This window comes from Equus asinus, chromosome 23, assembly GCF_041296235.1.
Source record: "Equus asinus isolate D_3611 breed Donkey chromosome 23, EquAss-T2T_v2, whole genome shotgun sequence".
In the NCBI taxonomy this organism is placed as follows: Eukaryota; Metazoa; Chordata; class Mammalia; order Perissodactyla; family Equidae; genus Equus; species Equus asinus.
Genome location: NC_091812.1, coordinates 39,890,688 through 39,906,148, shown reverse-complemented (window position 1 = coordinate 39,906,148; position 15,461 = coordinate 39,890,688). Strand labels below are relative to the sequence as shown.

Genomic DNA, 15,461 nt, shown 5'->3' with positions numbered 1-15,461 from the left:
AATCCAGCTTTATATTTTTCCTCATGTCCAGCCAGTTGTCACAGCATCACTTTTCTCCATTGCTTCGATATACCATTTTTATAATACATTGAATTCTTGGATCTATTTTTGGACTGTCTCCACTGTGGTATTGGTATGTCTAGCTACTTATCTTATGGTTTTAAACTTCTTTATTATTGTAACTTTAAAATTCATTTTAATATCTGGTAGAATGAGTGCTCTGTCAAATGATTTTTCTTTTTCTGAGTTTTCCAGAAATGAACTTTTTCATGTATTCATTTTTCTATAAGATATTTTTTGATAGTTTGGTAGACTTTTTAATAGTATAATTTTTAGTACTGCAGTGGAATCAACATTTGCATGCATATTTTGGTCACTTGTCATAAGAAACATGTGAGAGAACAATAGAAATTACTGGTTTGTGGAGAATAAGAATGATATTCTTCCAATTCTTGAAATAAAAGTTGAAAAGAGAAGTTGGTAGCAGTACTTACTTTCTGTGGATACCACGATATCTACTTGCCACATCCTCCTAATTTTCATTTATGTCTTCAGCTCTTCCCAGGTCCCTACATCTCTTTGTTATGACGAGTTATTGCAGGTAGGCAGGGGCAAGACTTGCCCTCGTTTCCCGTCTTTCGTTTTTGTGCCATTGTCTGAATCTGAAAGTGTCCTGGATCTGCTGCTTTAAAGCCTCATCAGTACTTGGCAGATATTGGAGGAGTTGGCCAAGAACAGGAAGCCAAGGTCTCTACCTGCCCACTTTGCAGACTTGTCACAACTGTAGCACCTTCTGGGGAACATGAACATAACTGGACTGTTTGAGAGTTCGTGACCTAGAAAGCCTTCTGTTCTGCCTGTACTGAGAACTCCTGATTGCTTCTGTATGGTAAGGAATAGCTGTAATGGTAGTAAGATGTTCAGTAGAGCAGTCCTAACTTACTGAAAATGCTTATAGAAGTTGTTGAGGTTGGTAAGGCCCTTTTTAAATACCATTTCTCTGTAAATAAAAATTTTACATTTACTTTTGTGCCTTCCTTAAGTTAGGAAGACAAAATCAAGAAATGGAAATTTATTCTAAGCAGAATTTTTGGTTTTTAAAAAATTAGTTATGGTGGTCTTCAGTTGTTCTTTTGGGAATTAGGTCATTTATTTGGTGCCACTTCAGATATGAACTAAGGCCTCGAAAGGTTTTTTAATTTATAAGGTGGTGTAGTTAATCCCTTATTGAAGTTGCCCTCATGAATTTTAATAATGAATGCCTTCTTGCTAATCCGTGGCTTGTACTTAGTCCTTTCTCCACCTATCTGGAGAATTAAATAATTCAGATCACTTAGTGCTTAAAACTTTTCTCCTTTGGCCTCTATTATGCTATTTCTTAACAAACTATTTCTTAACTTATCTTTAGAGTCTTCCTTTTCTTTGGCTGTATTTTTCCATATAACTGTGGATAATCCCTAAAATTATGCCTTCAGATCTTATCTCCCTATATTTATTCTTCTGTGGAGAGACCATTTATTTTTTATGACTTTATCACTAAGACTCTCAAATCAGTATCTTGAGCCCTCCCTTTTGTTTTAGTTTCATATTTCTTTCCATAGAACTTTTCCAGTTGGTTGTGCAACTGTTATCTCAAAATGTTAAAAACTAAGTATATTTCTAACCCAGATCTCCTTCCCAGTTTTCCTATTTTTCTTTCAACTTTCACAATTTTTCAATGGTATCACTGTTGTTTCAACTTGAATATATCAAAGTCATCTTTGATTTTTATGCTTTTCATTTCAATATATGCAAATCATCAGCATGTTCATTGCTGAATCCCTGTTGCTTAGTAAATATTTTGAATGAATGAATTTGAATAACATGAATGAATATTTTTCTTAATTAGTATTCCTTCTCCACTCTTTTCTAGTGATCCAAAACTGTTTTTTCTGCAAAGTACAGGTCAAGTTCTTGCAAAAGCGTAATCAGATGGTATACAGAAGTTGAGTAGATAAGAACTGAAAAAATATCATTTGAATTTCATAACTAGGAGATCCTTTAGGAACAGTGATTTCAGTAGAGTAGGTGCAGGCAAATGCTAGATTGAGGTGTAAATGAAAGATGAAATGCACCAGCAGTTTAGATGTGACTCTTTTCAAGGGGAATGGTTTGGGGGTTTTTTCAGTGAGGGAGATTGGCCCTGAGGTAACATCTGTTGCCAATCTTCGTGTTTGTTTTTTTCTTTTTTCTCCCCATAAGACCCAATACAAACTTGTATATCCATAGTTGTAAGTCCTGTTAGTTCTTCTGTGTGGGATGCTGCCACAGCATGGCTTGATGGTCCACACCCAGGATCCGAACCAGCAAACCCCAGGCTGCTGAAGCTGAGTGTGCATACTTAACCACTCAGCCATGGGGCCGGCCCCAGGAATGCTTTGTTTTTAATATAAACTTGGACATGTTTTTATGTTAAAGGCAACTAGCAGGTAGAGGTTGAAGATGTAGAAGATAATTAATGAAATACACATGCTGAAAACCTATGGCAGGATTAATTTTTGATAAGAGGATGGGAGGCACATTTTTCACTGCAAAAATTTTAAAGTTGCATTCAGATAATTTTGTTTTTTGAGAAACGAGAAGTTAATGGAGCTCGTACTTAAAAACTACCGTTTTCTCTGTGAAATAAGTGGTGGGCAAAGTCAGCTACTAAGTGATGAGGAGTAGTGGGATGAAGCTTTTGAATAATGATGGCATTTGAAATTGCTGTTATGGGGACCCAATGAGGAAGTTGACTTCTTTCAAAGAAGTCATCTTAGGCAAGATTGAGTCCAGTTTAGGTTACAGTTGGATAACCGACTACAAGGTGGTGATTTTTTCCGTTAGTGCTTAGTAGTGAAGATATAGGAGTAAAGGAGCTTTTGACTGAGTTGCAAGAGATAGGTAGGGCCCCTGAGACAGAAAGATAATTGGTCAAGGGAGATGAGATAAGAGAAGAGGTTAGTCATGTATGATGGGTCCCAACTAGTTATCTATATGAATAGCTGAAAGAAGCTGAATTATGTTAGAGTAAATGAAGGAATCAAATAAGATGCTGGAGGTCTGGATGCAGATGAGTTAAAAATGCAGGGAGAATAAGAGTAAAAACTGGGAGAATAGAAGGTAAAGAAGATCAAGTAAGTAAATTTAACCTGTGATAAATGCCTTTTTTTATAGGTATGAAGACTTCTTTTTTTCTGAAAACTTTTTTGGGTATCGAATATATAGCTGCAGATTAAAAGCAGTGGTCTCCAAACTTTTATGATCTGGCTTCCCAAGCAGAAAAAATTTTTAATGTGTACCCGCAGTGTATGCATATTTATTTATAAATCATATATGGATACTTCTGTACTATTATGTTTTATATATTGTGAAACATACTTGAGAGATTAAGCATATTTTAAAAATAATTTTTAAACATTATTAATGTTACAAAAAGTTATTTTTGGTGAGGACATTGTGATACTTCACTAGTTTTGAAAATCTTGGTTTAATATTGGCTGTTAGAGCTATTTGACAGGCTTGTTTTAAGTTAGGTTTATTTTAGTACTTGGTTTTAATGACTGTTATAGTTCAGAGCTCATAAAAATATATAAATCCAGAGAGAGGAATGGCATTGCAAGCTGGGCAGACTACATCATGATGGTTATCTATCAAACATGCAGAAGTTTTTGTTGAAATCCACCAGTAAAAGTTCCGTCTTTCCTAATTTCAATTAGTTGCTCTTGAAAACTAATACTAAGGTTCTGCTGTGCTGGATAATCTTCATTTGCCCCTCCTAATCCATTTTCAGCCCTTGTGCCCTGTGCCCCACGAGGCTGAATTCTAAGGACTGCATCAGCTGGTCTGCCTTGTCCCTGGTGTCTGACTGGGTTCAGTCTCAGTGGCAGGCACTGACAGGAGGATGGAGAAGTAGGAATATTTATTCTAACAACTTCCTCCTTGCTGGCTGCAGCTTGTCAGTAACTATGCTCCATCATTGTCTGGGCTTTTCTACAGTTACACCTCTCTTGATTCCTCTATTTCCTCTTCGTCCCCTGTTGGTCCTAGAATAATAGCTCCCTGCCTAGCCCAGGAGGGCTTCACCATCCTGTCCTAGTTTCCCTTAACCTTGCCTGCACATTTGTAAACAGTCTCTTTATTAAACATATCTCCTTTTTAGTATTATCTTTTTCTTGCCAGGACTCTGAGGACTGTAGTTACATTTTAATGTTTTTTTAAGTAAATGGGTTAAAAAAGTGACTGAACCTCTTCATTTAGAATATTTTTAAGCACATTGGATAATTCTGTTTCCAGATTTTAATTGTGCGGATCCAATTTTTATTGGTGACACATTTACATTGTTTTGATAACAGCAAAACAAAATCACCTAATAATGGAAACCTTCCTAAATATCTGTTTTTAGTAGGGGGCCAGTGTTAGTCTATATATTAACCGTAAGTAAAGCTTAGTATCAATTTACTTCCTTCTTGATACTTATTTTAATAATTTTAAACAGAATTGAGCCTCTGAATTCTGATTTGGAATGTATTAACAACACAGAAAAGACCCTTTCATGCTTTGTGAAAGAAAAAAGAAAAAACTATTATGAGTCAACCATAATTACTGCTTAGCTTTTGCTTATAGTTACCAATCTGTTATTTTCAAACTGTCATTGATTTCATGAAATAATTTTCTTCATAGGAAAAAAGCTTGAATTTTAGAAAGGGAGAGTTATTTCAATCATTATTTGATCATTGATTAATTATCTACAATTCTTATTTGGAGGTGAGGCTCATTTTATTTTTATTTTATTGCATTTTTTTCTCTGATAAATGAAACTCAAGTAGTTAGTAACAAATGTTTAATCTAGATTCTTTTACTATGGACCATAATGGATGACTGGCATTTTTCAACTTGAATTATGTGTGTGAATTAAAAATGAAAAATAGCTTGGTTTTTGTCTTTCCAAATATCAGGTATTTGAAGTTCTGAAGATACAGCCATTAACAAAACATAGTTCTTATCCTCCTGGAGCTTTCATTCTGGTGGGGAGATGGTTAATTACCAAATAAATAGATAATTATATAATGCAATGTAGTGGTAAGTAACATGAAGAAAAAGAAACCAGGGTAAGGGAATAGAGTGGCAGGGGATCCTTTATTAGTTATGGGATCAGGGAAATCCTCTCAGATATGCTGGCATTTGAACAGAGGTTTGAATGAAATGATAGTGCCTGGGGGAAGAGTGCCTTACAGAAGGAGGATCAAGTGCAAAGCAGATGCTGGTGTGACTGCGAGTAATAAGGAGACTTTTGTGTGGCCAGACCACAAAGAGCTAAGGGCAGAGTGTTAGAAAATGAGGTCTGGAGAGGTAGATGAGGGCCATATCACACTAGGTTGCATAGGCCATCAGAACTTTGGATTGTATTTTAAGTTTAACTGGAAGGTTTTAGAGGAGACAGAGCAGGGGAATGACATGATCTGATTATCTTTTAAAAGGATTACCTGGGTTGCTGCATGAAGAACTGCCTGTAGGGAGATTAGAGTAGAAGCCAAGAGACCTGTCGTGAAGAGATTGTAATAGGCTAGGTGAGAGTTTGAACTTGTATGTGTACACAAACACACACACTACTTGGTGCCATATGTATGTTCACATATACATATATATATATTTCCTTTTGGGTTAAAAAATATATTTTGTTCAGAAACTTCTTTTTACATTTAGCAGTATAATGTGGACATCTTTTACAGTTAGTACATACTGATTTACCTAATTCCTTTTAAATGGATGATTGGTATTCCATTTTGTGGTGCATTACTTTGTTTAATCTGTCTTGTATTGATGGACATTTATGCTCCCAGGTTGTTCTTTTTAAATAACAGATAATGCTGTGTGTGTGTTTTGGCTCACAGTTGTGGAAATATGTTTATAGGATAAATTCCTAGAAGCGTGATGTGTCAGAGGCTATGTGCGTGTTAAATCTTAATGATTATTACCAAATTGGCTTCCAAAAAGGCTGTGCCAATTTTTACACACCGACTAATGTCATATGATAATTTTTCTTTGCTTGGACCCTGTCTGACACTGAGTAATATTAGCCTTTTTAATCTTTGTGTGTCGATAGAAGGGAAACATCATAGTTTTCTTTTTCGTATTTTAATTATGAATGATAGCTTATAGATTTTTATTTCTGATAAGTAATAGAGGATATTAATTTCTCTTTGGTCTTTATTCTGAGAAAATACTGTTTGAAAAAATTGTTTATAACTTCATTTCCTCTACTTATAAGACTTAAGGAGTAAAGTTTAGTTTCTATAAACTAATTAGTTTACATAATTTAGCCACGTGACTTAGTTTCCCTCAACTTTCCTTAACCCCAATGCCCTGCATATACTGTGACCTCTGAAATGTCATCATGTTTCAGTGTCGTATTGTTTATGTTCTCTTCCATTAGTATTGATGAAGAAGTAATTAAAATTACAGAACCAGTTAGTTCACCAGTAAAAACACTATCCTAAAGTGAACCCAAGTGTACCCATTCAGTACCTTTTATTGTCAGTCAGCTTATTTTCTTTGGGCCCACATCCCTTACTCCCAGCCCAATTAGCTATCATACGGATCTATGCTACTAGCATAAAAGAATCACAACCTGAAACAGAATGGATAGATTAGCCCAAATTCTTTGGGATTACTGGTAAACCAGTTTAAAAGTTCATGCCCTTTCTAAAGCTGAATCAGTTAAAATATTATCACCTTATAACAAAGAAACACATAATAGTGCCACAGTTCAGTAGAACCTTGCAGTCATACCATTCATGGGACCTAGATGGCCCAAGAGTAAGATTATTGTAAAGTTATCTAACTTAGAGTAATAAACCACTGTGAATATAGTCCAAGATGGACAGGAGTTTGATTGTATTTCATGCCATTAAGGTTTATGTTTTGATGAACCTTTATCCTATTTATATTAAAGCCTATAGGAAAGCAGGAAAATATGATTACAGGGTCAACTTTTAATTTATATAGATGCTTATCCAGCATATTGAATGCTTATGACTTGATTTTGCCATTATAGAAACAACATGTACAAAACCTTCAGAGACTGGCATATTTTACAAAGGTAGAAGAGCAGATATTTTCCTTGATGCTTGTTACAGTTAACCCTTATATAGATACAAATTCAGACGTCAGTTTTTAGTCGAGACTTAAAAACTTTATAAGATTAATGTTTCTTTTTTAAAATGTAAATTGGTTTTAATCACATTTCAGATTCATTAAGGGGGTTTATGGATAATTAAGAAAACAGAAATTTTTTCATCAATATCTTTAAGCATTAAATTAGTAGCTTAGTGTATTAGTAAAATATCGTAGAGTAGGGAGACATTTGTGGCAAGCTTGAAGAGGAAATCTAGGTTCCTAGATTCTTTTTATGATTTAGTCAGAGGTTTCCAAATTTACAACTATATTGTAATACTTAAAACTTAATATTATATATTGTATGTATATGAATATTGTATATTCATTTGTTTATAATTTATTCAAAGTGTTTATCATAAATTTTCTCCTCCAAAATGTTTTTGTATTATCGTACATTTCCCCATACCAATGATAGGTAGTGTGAAATGTATGAAGAGATATAAAGATAAGTTCATTTAACTTTGCAAACAATAAACTTTTTTTTTTTCCATTAAAGAGATAGTGCTTTAGTCCTTAATTTTAATGCTTTGGTTTTATATGTTTTTAAATGTAGGGAAGGAACTATCATACAGACTAATTAATTTTATGGCGTAAATAAGGAAAATTAGAAATTATGTAGGGAGGATCAAAATCTGGAGCATAGCTAAGTAAGATTTAACTAAATACCTTTTATGTAGTTAGCCAAAGGGATTCTTAAGATGCTGGTTAAGGGGGTTTGTTGCTTGCCCAGAAGATTTGACCTTGTGAATTGACTTATTCTTCTCCAAGGCACTTGAGAGAAAAGACAACGATAGCAGTTACATCTAGAGGCTATTATGGATTGGAGGATGAGAAGGGAACTGCATGTACTTCAACAAGGCGTCGGTCAACACCGCGAAGTTTGGCAGGCTTGACAAGTGGAGTTTTTGAATCTATAATGGTTCAAGTTTTGAGACAGGAAGAACAGCTGAGAGCAAAAGAAGAAAAAAGGTAAACATTGAAAAAATAAATTGTTTCGTTTTATTCAAATTTCCAGGACCTACTTTTCATAGAGTAGCTGTGTGACTTTTGTGTGCCCATATCAAATTTCTGGGCCCATTTTAGTAGTGCTCCAAAATGCATTGTCACCAAAGTATGAATTCTTAATGAAATATCACAATGAAATTTGTTTAAAAATACAGTTTTAAATTTTAAATCAAATTATTTTGAAGCTATACAAAAATGATTCTTATTAAAGGTTTCAGAATGCTTTCTAGATTTCTAGAAGTAGTCTCAAATGAATTATAAATTTTAAATTAGAAGAATTTTACGTAGATTTGTATAGCTTTAGAATAGACTCACAAACCTTTAGGAGAACTTTTCAGAGATTATATAGTTCAAAATGACATATAGGTTCACCTCTGCCAGTTCCTCCATTGATATTAATTTCCTGGATAACTATGCTTACTCTGGGCTCATCAGGAAAGAATGTTGTGCTCAATTAAGTGTTACCTTTTGGGGTCTAGGAGTACAGATTGATGGCACTTATATAATGTTTTATTTATAACAAAAGAGACTAGGGTCCAAAGAGGTAAGTGATTACTCAAAAAAGACTGGTGATTTTTATACTAAATTAAATTTCAAACTATGTTAGGAGTGATTGCTGATATAACAGGGAACTGCTAATGCTACTCAAAGGCAATTTATAATATATTGTTGCCTCTCTCATAGTAATAAATACAGCTTGCTTTGATATTTGTAGGATTAAAACTCAACCTTGAGACTTTCTACCACCATACTTTATATAGTAGCCATCAATTGGAAACCTGCTGTGAAATACTTTTTTCCCTTGTATAGGGCCACATAGAACTGCTTCTGCCACAGGAAAGGGGATTTTATGGAAAAGGATAAAGATCAATCTGACAGTAGTGTACAGTTGAAATGGAGAGAAATTGAAGAAAAGGAAGGGTTGTAGGAAGAAGGCTGTAGTAGTGTAGACCTCCACTACTGGTGACCAGAAATAGGGAGAGGTCAGATTGTCTAGGGAACAGTCCACAGGACTTAGTACTTTCCTTGATAGAGACAAAGATGAGTCAGGATGTAGTTGTAATAATAGTGATAGTAGCCATAAAAAGATGATAAAAAAGAATGACTAACATTTGTTGAGCATGACTATCTGCCCAGTTTAACTCTAAGCACCTTATGTATATTCAGCATTTATCCTGGGGCACAGAGAGATTAAGTAACTTCCACAAGGTGGGGCAATTTTAGAGTAGTAGTCAAGATTTGAACCCAGGGAGTTTGGGTGTAGAGCTTGTGTTTCTAAGCAATATGCTATCCTTGTGACTTGTAAAATGATGGAACCAGCAAAGAAAATAGAGGAACTTGAGTCGTAGTGTGGGGAAAGATCAGTGAACTCCAGTTTTTAATAAGTTGTGGAAGTGATAAGGGAAACATTTAGGCATCCAAGTAGGAATGGCTAGTAGGAAACTAGAAATACGATTGAATCTTTTTCTTTTCTCCAGTTTTACATATATATGTGTGTCCTCCCTTAATATCAATTAAACATAGGTGCATAAGACATGGGGAAAAATCCTCTATTAAATGTCTTAATGACTATGATAATTTAATGGAGTACTATGAATTAAGCTTTCTCTTTAGGTATAGGGTTAACTTTTTCTTTTTTAATTATAAATATTTTAAGCATGGAGCAAAGAATAAATAAAATTATAATAAAGGCTTGTGTACCCACTACCCAGCAATTTTTAAAGAAGTTAAACATAGATGTAATCAAGATTCCTTATATTTTTCCTCTGAAGAAACCACTATCCTGACTTTATCATTCCCATGCTTTTTTTTGTTGAATTTTAGGAATTCTTTTATGTATTCTAGATACAAGTCCTTTGTCAGACATATATGCATTGCAAATGTTTTCTCCCAGTCTGTAGCCTGCCTTTTCACTTTCAGTGTTTTTTGAGGAAGAGAACGTTTTAATTTTGAGTTGATTGATTTCTTTTTTAATGTTTTGTGCTTTTTGTGACCTAAGAAATCTTAGCTTACTCAAGGTTATGAAGATTTTCTCCCTTTTTTCCCCAGAAATTTCTAAGTTTTATTTTTTATGGTTAGGTCTGTGATCCATTTAAAGTAAAGTTTTGTGTGTGGTTTGAGGTGAAGATAAAAGTTTATTTTTCTTCCATATAGATAGCCAGTTGTTCTGGTATCATTTGTTGAAAAAACTTTTTCATCACCAAATTACTTTTAAGTCTTTGTTGAAAATTATTTGAACATTTATTTGTCTCTCTGGACTTTCTCTTATGTTCCATTTATTTATAGATCTATCCTTATGCTAATGCTATATTGATTTGATTATTATAGCTTTATAGTAAGCTTTCAAATTTGTTAATATGAGTCTTCCAACTTTGTGTTTCGTTTTTTTCACAATTGATAGGCTGTACTGGGATCTTTTCATTTCTGTGTGATTTTAGAATTACATTGTAAATTCCTCCCAAAAAAAAAAAACCTGAGGGAATTTTGATTGATATTGCATGCATGGAAATTATCAGTTTCTGGATAATTGTTTAATTTTTCTGAGAAGTATTCGCAGCAGTATTTTGTAGTTTACAATGTGCACATTTTCCACATATGTGGTTAACTTTATCCCTATCTATTTCATATTTTTGATGCAATTGTAAATTAGGTTTTAAATTCAGTTTATAATTTTTTGTTGCAAATATATAGAAATATAATTGATTTTAGTATAGCGACCTTTGTTCCTGCTCTAAATTCTGAAAGATTTTGCTTTACGTAATTGAAACTCTGCTTTTGGATGCATACATATTTATGATCCTTAGGGTTTTTTTGATGAATCAACTTCTTTCTTATTATGAGTGTCCCTTTTTATCCTTGATAATATTTCTTACATTTTTTAATATGGCATTTTATCTCCACTATTGGCCTAATAACTATACATCATTTGAATTATTTTTTCTTGTAGTGCCTTCTCTAGGATTTACAGTATGTGCTTAACTTATCACAGTTAACTTCAAATGTTATATCATTTCACAGTATACTTCTGTTTACCTCTTCCCATCCTGTGCTGCTGTCATCATACATTTTGCTAAACCCCACTACGCTGTTACTGTATGTGCTTTAAATACTTATCTTTTGAAGAAATTTAAGAATGAGGGAAAAAAGAATTTTATATTTATCCATTCATTTACCCTTCCCAACATTCTGCCTTCCTTTGTATTGATCTGTGATGCCATCTGGTGTCATTTTTCTACTCCCTAAAGAACTTGCTTTAACATTTCTTGTAATATAGGTCTGCCAATGATGAATTCTGAGCTTGAATTTTTCGGTCTGAAAAAATTTCTATTTCACCTTACATTTTGAAAGAGAATGATTCTAGGTTGACACTTGTTTTGTTTTGTGTTGTTTTTCCTATCAGCACTTTTAAGCATGACATGTTTTTACCATACGTAGTTTTTGAAGAGAAGTCTGCTGTCCTCTTTATCTTTGATCCTCTATGCATAATGTAACTTATTTCTCTGCTTTTTAGGTTTATCTTTATTACTAGTTTTCAGCAATTTGAGTGTATTGTCCTTTTGGTGTGAGATTGAGTTTGTGTGTTGATTATCTTACTTGGAGTTAATTTTGCTTCTCTGATCTGTAGGCTTTCAGTCTTCCATTCTGTGGTAAATTTTCAAGTTTGTGAATCTTTTCTTCTGCAGTGTCTAATCCAGGGAACTTTTTATTTCAGATATTGTGTTTTTTTAACTCTACAAGTTACAGTTCTTTTTGTTTTTAATGTCTTCATTTCTCATCATTTGTTCATGTTTTAATATCCTTATCTGCTAGCTTCATCATCTTAGCCTTTTAGGTCTTTCTATTGACTGATTTTTCTCTTGGTTATAAGTTACATTTTCCTGCTTCTTGGCATGTTTAGTGATTGTTTTTTTAATTGGAAATTGGATATAGTGAATGTTACCTTGTTGAGTATCTGGATTCTGTTTCTTTCTTTAAAGAGGATTGAACTTTGTTCAGTCAGGGAGTTAATTTTCTTGTGGATCAGTTTCATGATCCTTTCAAGTCCAGGTTTTAAGCTGTTCTAGGGTGGGTATAAGATAGCTTTCATTCCAGTTCAGCCCTACTACTAAGGCATTGACCTCTCTGGGGTCTCCACAGAATGCCCTCAAGTGATGACAGGATTCTCCACTCCAGCTGGTCTCCTCATTGTATGTAAGCTCTTTGAACCTACAATTTCCTGGTCATTCTTGTCAAACTTTGTGGAGTTTTACTCTACGCAGTGACAGACTAGTACTCAGTGAAGTCTCAAGAGGACTTGTGTAGATTTCTGAAGCTCTTTTCTGTACAGCTTCCTTCTTTTTGGAATAATCTCACAACTTATAGGTGCTTCATCCTTCCCCAGTGCTGATTTCCATTTCCTCAGCTCAACTCCATGGGACTGTTTGAGTTCCCCCTCCCTGCACTCACAGTCTAGAAATTGCCTTTAGTCAGAAAGCCAGGCAATTATAGGGATCACCTCATTTGTTTCACTTCTTGGGGAATCACAGTCCTGCAATATTTGATATTCAATGTCTGAAAACATTTTCTTCATATATTTTGTTCAGTTTTGCAATTTTTTACAGTGGGAGGTTAAGTTAGGTCCAGTTACTCCATTGTGATCGTGGAAAGAGGTCATTGCCGTACATTTTTTGTGTCTTGACTACATACATGTGTATATATTCATAGGTAATATATGGGGTTGGTTTACTTGTCTTAACCTTTATATAAATGGCAACTTTCTCTTTTCACTCAACATTATGTATCTGAGATTTTTCTGAGTTATTTCATTCTAGTTTATTTCAAGTGCTATTATGTAATATTACATTATCTCCGTTATAGTTTATCCATTCACTTAATGAGATGGATATTTTGGATTATTTCTAGTGTTTTATTATTATAGAATGCTACAATAAACAGTCTTGTATGTGTTTTCCTTAAGGATGGGGATACAGATAGAGATATATATATATAAGTGTGTGTGTGGTAGGGGGGGTGTTCATTCTGCTTTTAATCCTTTGGTTATGACAAGTTCCTTAACGTTTTAGGAAAGTTTGCCACAAGAGTGTGATCTTCTTAAAGTTATTGTGAGGAGGTTATTTTGATAAGGTAGTTACCATCTTATCAGGTCTATATAAAATGTTTAATATACCAATAAAATATCTTACTATGTATCCTTAACTTAAAGAGTCAGCTTAACATACATACACTCCTTCCCAACAACACATGAATCTTCAAACTTTTTAACTCCACTCACTCTCCCTTAGTCTTAAGCATCATCATTGTCCAATATTTTGGTTCCATCTGATTCTTAACTTCACAAATGTTGCCACATGTCAAGTTTCTGTCCAAGATCTTCTCCTTTTCTCATATTATACTTTCTTCATAAGTGATCTCATTCCATGCCCATACTGCCTAAATGCAGAAGACTCGTAGATACATGTCTCTTGCCCAAACTTCTCTAAGTTTCAGACCTCATTGCCTATTTAACATGTTCTCTAGATGTGTGATTTGTCAGTGTCAGTATCAATGTCTCTCATCTATGAAGAAACAGGTGGCACATTCGAGTTTGGATAATTCAGAGGGAGTTTATTCACAAAGGGATTGGAATATAGTGGAACGTTAAGAGATAAGACTGTTAGCCAGGGCAAACAAGGAGTAGAAGTTATTGGTACTCAGGAGAGAGTTACAAAGAAAAGACAATCTTGAGACAATACCCTTCTATTGAAGGACACAGTCCAATGCAACCTCACAGAGAGGAATCGAAGGGAATAAATACTTCACTCTACTCTCCTGTCTTTCTCTAACCACCTGCCAGGGCTTCCCTGACTGAACCCAAGGGAAGCTAGTGGTTGAGGTTGCCTATTGATACAGATAAACTAAATAGTGAAGGATAGAGAGCAGATCTGGAGGCAAACAAAAGATATTTGATATAGATATCTTCTTCAACATCTAAATATTAACTATGAAAGCATGATCTTTTCCCCCTAAAACTTTGTCTGTCTTACTGTAGTGCTCCCTATCTTGGTGAATGGCACTGCCATCTGTTGGATTATGCAAGTTAGAAACCTAGGGTTCATCCATGACACCTTCCTTTCTGTCACACACAAATTGAATCCCTCCTCAAATCTTGGCAATTTTATTTCCTAAATCTCTTTAAGTCTGCCCACTTCCCTTTATCTTCTCTGCCTCCATCCAGTTTCTTCATCTCTCACTAGACTACTGTAATCTTCTCTTAATTAGTTTAATGGTGTCCATGCTTTCTTCATTCCAGTCTGTTTTTCATCTTAAAGCTAGAGTGAACTTTTCCCAAAATAAATTTGATTGCACCACTTACCTATCCCATTACCTACCACCTCCCCAAAACAAAGCAAGTACACAGAAAAACTTTAATGGTTTAGTATAAAACCCTGCTTGCACCTTTGGCCTCACCTTACCTCTCTAACCTCATATCTATTTTTCCCTCATTCGTGCTATCCTAACTAGAGTGACCTTCTTTCCCCCTCTTCACTACCAAGAGTTTAACTTTATGTACATTGAAATTTAGAGTTTACGTAAGAACATGTGTAAAATATATCTAGAATGATGGAACTTTTCTTTTAACTTCTGTTTTCTAAATTTTCTAAAATAAGCATACTTTTCTTTCATAATTGAAAATATAATTAATATATTTTAATATAAAAATATAATTGAAAATATAGTGTTAAAATTTGTAATGTGCCACATACAAATGTCTTTTAAATGTCTTTTGAGGCTATCCCAAGATTTCTTTCGAGTCCTCAGAAGGAAAATGTGACGTTTAGGCAGCAACGTGGGATATGATAACATGCGAGCGCTAAACAAAGCTTCCCTTCCTATGTACAGTTACTCTACCATCTATCATGATACCTGAAATTCTATCAGTCTATCAGTCTGTCAATCTAAAATACCCTGTCAAGAGTTAGTCAGATGGGGCCAGCCCCGTGGCCGAGTGGTTAAGTTCATGTGCTCCTCTTCTGCGGCCCAGGGTTTCACCGATTTGGATCCTGGGCATGGACATGGCACCCCTCATCAGGCCATGTTGAGGCAGCATCCCACATGCCACAACTAGAAGGACCCACAACTAAAATATACAACTATGTACTGGGGGAATTTGGAGGAAAAAAGCAGCTAAAAAAAAAGAGGCTAGCTGAGAATATAAATACTATGAAATTAAGTCTAGAAAGGGACATTGAAATCATCATAAGGAAAGGTCATATTGGAAG

At 34.5% G+C, this 15,461-nt stretch overlaps 1 protein-coding gene across 9 annotated transcripts in view; it reads left to right on the top strand.

The window, feature by feature from the left end:
• BRD10 (bromodomain containing 10) overlaps positions 1 to 15,461 on the top strand; it is a 114,006-nt gene that overhangs the window by 16,693 nt on the left and 81,852 nt on the right. For 7 of the 9 annotated variants that reach the window (XR_006518575.2, XR_011497587.1, XR_011497589.1 and 4 more), the window contains exon 2: positions 7,966 to 8,166. The exons of 1 other annotated variant lie outside the window; for it this stretch is intronic. Coding sequence is in view for 4 of the 8 variants with exons in the window: in XM_044756490.2 (XP_044612425.1) it covers positions 7,966 to 8,166 (201 nt within the window). In the remaining 4 variants the exon portion in view is untranslated. Of the gene's footprint in view, positions 1 to 4,701; positions 4,786 to 7,965; positions 8,167 to 15,461 lie in introns of those variants that run through there. One more of the 9 variants, XM_070496065.1, reaches the window with a different exon arrangement.